Genomic DNA, 5,358 nt, shown 5'->3' with positions numbered 1-5,358 from the left:
ATCTCAATAAACTTCCAAACTCTACCCAACTCAACATTTCTGGTTAGAGCATCTTAACGTCCAAACTCTACCCAACAAAACATTTCTGGTTACAACATCCCAACCAGTAAGCAGATCATCTACATTGCGACTGGCGCTGGCCTATTAAAAATAACCAAAACTTGCGAAAATATTAAAAACTATGGAAGATGCGGCGCGTGGAACGGCTAAGGTCAAATTTTGGAAGAAGTTGCGACAGGTGTCGTTATGTGGGCAGTGAAATGGGAGAGTCAGTGTAGAATTCCACTTCGATTTTGAGAAAAGATGAGATAGATTCGACGACCACGGGATCCAATAATTCGGCTGGTCAAGTCTTCCGGCCAGCAGCCGCCCCCGTGGAATTTCTGTCCACTTCCCCACAATTATCGGCTTCGGACTCCATTCCCTTGCCTTTATATAGAAAGAATTGTCTAATCTATAAGCACCAGGAACTCGGGAGCAGACTCTGAATCGGTTCGAGGATTACAGAATAACAGCAATTGCTTCAGAGCGTTTTCTGTGTCGAATTCGTATCCAACCATGGATTCTCACGGCCATAATTTCAATGGTAATACAGGGAATGATTCCACGACGATTGTCATTAGCGGCAAAATCATGCTGGTAGCCATCGTAGTTCTGCTCACAGTGGTTCTCTTTATCTTGGGTTTGCATCTCTACGCGCGCTGCATTTGGGGGCGCAGGGGTTCTCTCCGACGCCGTCGGCTATTCTTTATCGGCGAGCAGGATCCCCCGAGGCTCCAGAGAGGCGGCCTCAGCAAGTCGGCGATAGAAGCAATTCCCGTGTTCATCTATCAGTCGGAAAATCACAAAGAGGGGCTCGAGTGCTCCGTCTGTTTGTGCCAATTCGAGGGCAACGAGAAGGGCAGATTGCTCCCGAAATGCCACCACAGCTTCCACATCGAATGCATCGACATGTGGTTTCAGTCGCATTCGACTTGCCCCTTGTGTCGAGCCAGCGCCCAGCCCGACATGGCCGCCGATTCTGTCGTGGTCGTGGTCGAGGAGGCCGCGGCGGGAAGCCCTTCTGAAAGGGAGCAACAATTATCCCCTGTTTCAGAGAGCAACGCGTCGATTTCCAGGGAAGCCGACTCCGACATCAACCTCTGCAATTCGTGCAGACACGACGAGGGTCTCCCGTCTCCGACTTATCCCACCAACGTGCTCTTCTGGGGTACCCAAAACAGGGTTGATTCTGTGTCGAACCCTGCCTTCTTCGACCAAGGGACGACATCGACTTCTCGCAAAACCCTAGACAAAATCATTATTGACATACCGCGAAGAGCCGACAGTTTTTCTTCTCCCAGGCTAATGTCCAACGATGATCACCAGGCTTTTTCGCCAAGTCAAGCTCTTAAATCACCCGGCGCTCGGCTCCGATCATTGAAGAGACTATTGAGCAGAGACAAGAGAGTCGTTCCACAGAGTCCAGATGCTGGCAGAAATATTCAAATTGAGCAAGAGAGTCCCCGTCCATGCTCATAGCTTAGGTTTTATTGAGTGATCTCTACTTCAATGAACACTTGTATAAATGTATTAGTCATAAAATTGCAGAATCTCACTCAGCCCAGGACGAATATTGCTGGACGCTGTTGTGCTGGATAAAATGAGGGCTTTTCCTTATCTCTATGTATATTATGTCTGTGTAGGCTAAATAGCCTGCTTTTGGGTTCAACCAATTTGGGTCACCAGTTGTCCCATTCACTGGTTAGACCCTTCTCCTCGGAATGACGATCCAACGACAACCTTGTTCTTGGAAGTTAATCACTTCGAAGGTCAAACCCCTGCAGATAGTGAGTACTTCACTTGGTTCCTCTTCATTCTTTTCATTTTTCCTTACTATTGGTTATATTGAAATTAACAATCCGCACAGCTGCTTGCTGCTCTCTGTATGCATTATTTCCAGAGAAGCGTGTAATTTGTTCATAAGAGAGAGAAACATGCTTGTCTCTCTATTAGCTCTGCTTATTATGCAGACAATTTGGTACAAGTCTATTGATTGAGAGTTTTATTATCCATTTTCACACAGATATGTTGAATGAGAGTTAAATTAACCTCTTTTGCACTATCCTGTAATCTTTTGATTGAGTTAAATTATCCTCTTTAGCACTATTTTATTGATTTAGTATTAAATTAATGTTAAACCATCAGTTCTGTAATCTAGAAATCACATCTCCATTGTGCTATATTTCGAAGGCAACCCAGCCTTTTAGGGCTGTTTGCATGCTAAATTTGATGTTTGCTTCAAACTAGGAATGCGGTATCTATTGCCAGTCGAAAAGGTTCGAAACTGAAAATTTAAAACAGGAGACTACATCATGTTTTCTCTGATCAAGGCTAATTTAGCAGCACTCTAATGCCAGTCTTTTTAGTTTGATTCTCATTCATTAGAGGCCTGGTAACCTTTTTCAAAAATAAAAACATAAATTGCCAACCGGGCCATCGTTTCACTGATGATAGAGATCTGGCATCTAAAATAACCTAAAGAATCCTCATTCGTATTTTTTTAGTTTGATTCTTATTCATTAAAGGCTTTGGTAACATTTTTTTAAAGATAAAGACTTAAAATTGTCAGCTAGGCTCTGGTAACATTTTTTTAAGAATAAAAACCTAAGAAATGTCAACAACGCTTTGGTAACATTTAAAAAAAATTAAAAGACCTAAATTTGTCAACAAGAGGCTTTGGTTCACTGATAAGGTTGATGGAATTTTGAGCTTTCCACGAGGATTCGATTCTTGTTGGGTCAGCCATACCCAAATGGCATGCTAAAAGGGGGATGAGGCTGGGTGCAACTCCCAGGTTGATTTGACAGAATAGATACCCCTCAAACTTGGCATTTAAATAAACATAAAAAACCTCATTGCCTCTGAGCAGACCACAATTCACAAACTATTTAGGTGGACCTTGGCAAGATTTTGGTGAAGATATATGCACAATGATTGACTAAAGAAACAAAGATGAGTACAACATGTCCCATAGCGTAGAAATGAAAGTTACAGTGCATTTAAAGCACGCAATACATCCCACAGCATAGAGATGAAAGATATCGTGCATTCAATGCCAGACATGTTTAGATTTCTGATGGTCCACAGGATTATGAATAAGTTTGATGGTCCTTTGATCGTCACAATAGAGATGGGTGGAGCCCTTTTGAGGAATACCTGACTGATCAAGACTCATCCTCATCCAAACAAAATGCTTCCCAGCTAGGAGACCATTCGTATACACGGCTTCTATAGAGTATAGAACCGTTGTCTCTTGCTTATTAGAAATTTAGAACACCAAGGTATTGGTTGAAAGACAAGAGTGAACAAGTAATTGGAAGTGGAACAATGCCCGTTAAGATCAGCCCAGTCTACATAAAATCCTAGAAGTTGAATAGGGGAACCTTTGGAATGGTGAATACCCATATAAGTTGTACCCTTCAAATAGCTCAAAATACTGTTGGTTGCCTGTCAGTGACTCTCATGAGGTGCTCGCAGGTATCAGGAACACAAACTAACAACAAAGGAAATATCTAGTTGAGTACGAGTAAGGTAGAGTAGACTACCTACTAAAGAGCGATAGATAGTAGCATCAAATAAAGGAGAGGGACAGTGTCCCTAAAACTTCATTTCAGTGGCAAGAGAGGTGCTAAATGACTTACAATTCTCCATCTTGAAGTGTTACAACAAATCCAGAACATATTGAGGTTGAGAGGAAGAGATCCCGGAGTTAGACTATGTAATATGACTGCCTAGGAGGTAAATCAGTGATTTTAAGTGACCCTTAAAGCCTTAGCTACAATTCTTTAATCCGAGAGGTTGAGTTGTCAGTCACAATTAGATCATCCACATAGAGCACAATAAGAAGGGTTGCGACTGAGACTCTCACCTAAGAGGAAAAATCCTAACCCCAGCAAGAGAGCCAAGAAGCAACTATCAAACAAGCCACCCACCATCACCTTGGTGGCCTTGCCTTTCACTCTAAGGCTAGGAAGGGGCTTCTTAGTGTTTTCCTACGAGTCAAACTAAGCTAAATCACGTATTAAGAGGGGAGCCTCTTCTAGCTTGGCTCAATAAAAGACCTTGTCAATGACAATATCCACTCAAAAAGGTATAGAGTGCTCTTCAATTATGTGTGAATAGTGGGTCAAATTATTAATTATGAACAAACTTCAAAGCTCATTCGATGTGATCCGGGGAAAATAAAAATGGTTTGCTCAGTAAACCATTTACAATTTCTCAATTCTTACTGTGAAACTCAAAAAACATTAAGCCATTGACAAATGTGTTTGGTGGCCAGATAGATCATGAGTTAAGTTTGCAATTGAAAAAGGTGTAGATCATTCATTCATCACACCAATCATAAGATACCATGCACCAATAGTGTGACTTCATTTAAGATAACAGAAAATAGTGACAAAGTTGCATCATTCTGTGTGTTAGTCAGCAGTGAAAATTGATGTATCCGAAGTGTGGTGTTATGCTTTACAAATGCTTCAAAGGAGAAAAGTACCCAAGTATGTAGCCACAACATTCAACTGCAGATTGTAATCATTAACAACAATAATCCTTTTGACAATAGTCAGAGTGTTATCATATTGTTTCAGCAGTGCGCTTCCGCATTTATGTCAACCCAAGTATTTAAGTGTTGCAAACTTAAAATACTTATCATAAGGCTTCAATTTTCCAAAATTCATTATTCATTATGTGTAGATCTGTGTAGAATTTATGCCTCAACAATACTCAGAAATGCATAAAACCACTTCATACACCCATTGTCAATAAGCTGCAGGCCTCTGAGGAAAGATAAATCAGGCTTATGTCAGTCAGATATATGATAATGGCCGGAAATGAAAGATGAAATGCCACAGTTCCAAGCCGTAATAATTTAGTATGCCGAGCAGCCGTAACAGAATTTAGGCATGCTTGCCAACAGATACCGAGAGCGTAAGGATTATCAACAGTTGGTGCAACGTTTCATCCTAAATGTGTGTGTGATCCAAGTTACTTACATTTATCTCTGTGCTATAGAACAAGTTGTCATATCACAATATTATCTTAGCTTTGAAATGATAAGAACCAGACTTGAAATGCCAAATAGTGGTGAAATTGCATCCCATTCTTGCACCCGCAGAGCTTACACTAGAACAGATTTTGTTATGATAGATATAATAGTGTTTTCCATGATCACAAAAGTTCAACCTTTACAACTATTACTGTTTCCAATCCAAAGCAGATTACAACAATGATTCCAATAAAACTGCATTCACAGACAAAGAAGAGGTTTAGAACCTAGCCCTTTGAGTGATGAGACCATATCTAGTTAAGAAAGGTTTG

General features: G+C 41.0%; 1 protein-coding gene across 1 annotated transcript; it reads left to right on the top strand.

Annotated features, from left to right (window-relative positions):
• The first annotated feature begins 375 nt into the window (after positions 1–375).
• Positions 376–2,050, top strand: LOC149175060 (RING-H2 finger protein ATL3-like). Its single transcript, XM_089422747.1, has one exon. It carries the CDS (start codon positions 559–561, stop codon positions 1,519–1,521), a length of 963 nt encoding a protein of 320 aa, XP_089278873.1. The 5' UTR covers positions 376–558; the 3' UTR covers positions 1,522–2,050.
• The last annotated feature ends 3,308 nt before the right edge of the window (positions 2,051–5,358 follow it).

The sequence above is a fragment of the Pinus tabuliformis genome, chromosome 4_1, assembly GCF_031772625.1.
Source record: "Pinus tabuliformis cultivar Carrire ecotype Pingquan chromosome 4_1, CPIR1, whole genome shotgun sequence".
Lineage (NCBI taxonomy): Eukaryota > Viridiplantae > Streptophyta > Pinopsida > Pinales > Pinaceae > Pinus > Pinus tabuliformis.
The sequence above is the reverse complement of the archived record's forward strand: the minus strand, read 5'-3'. Positions and strand labels throughout refer to the sequence as shown.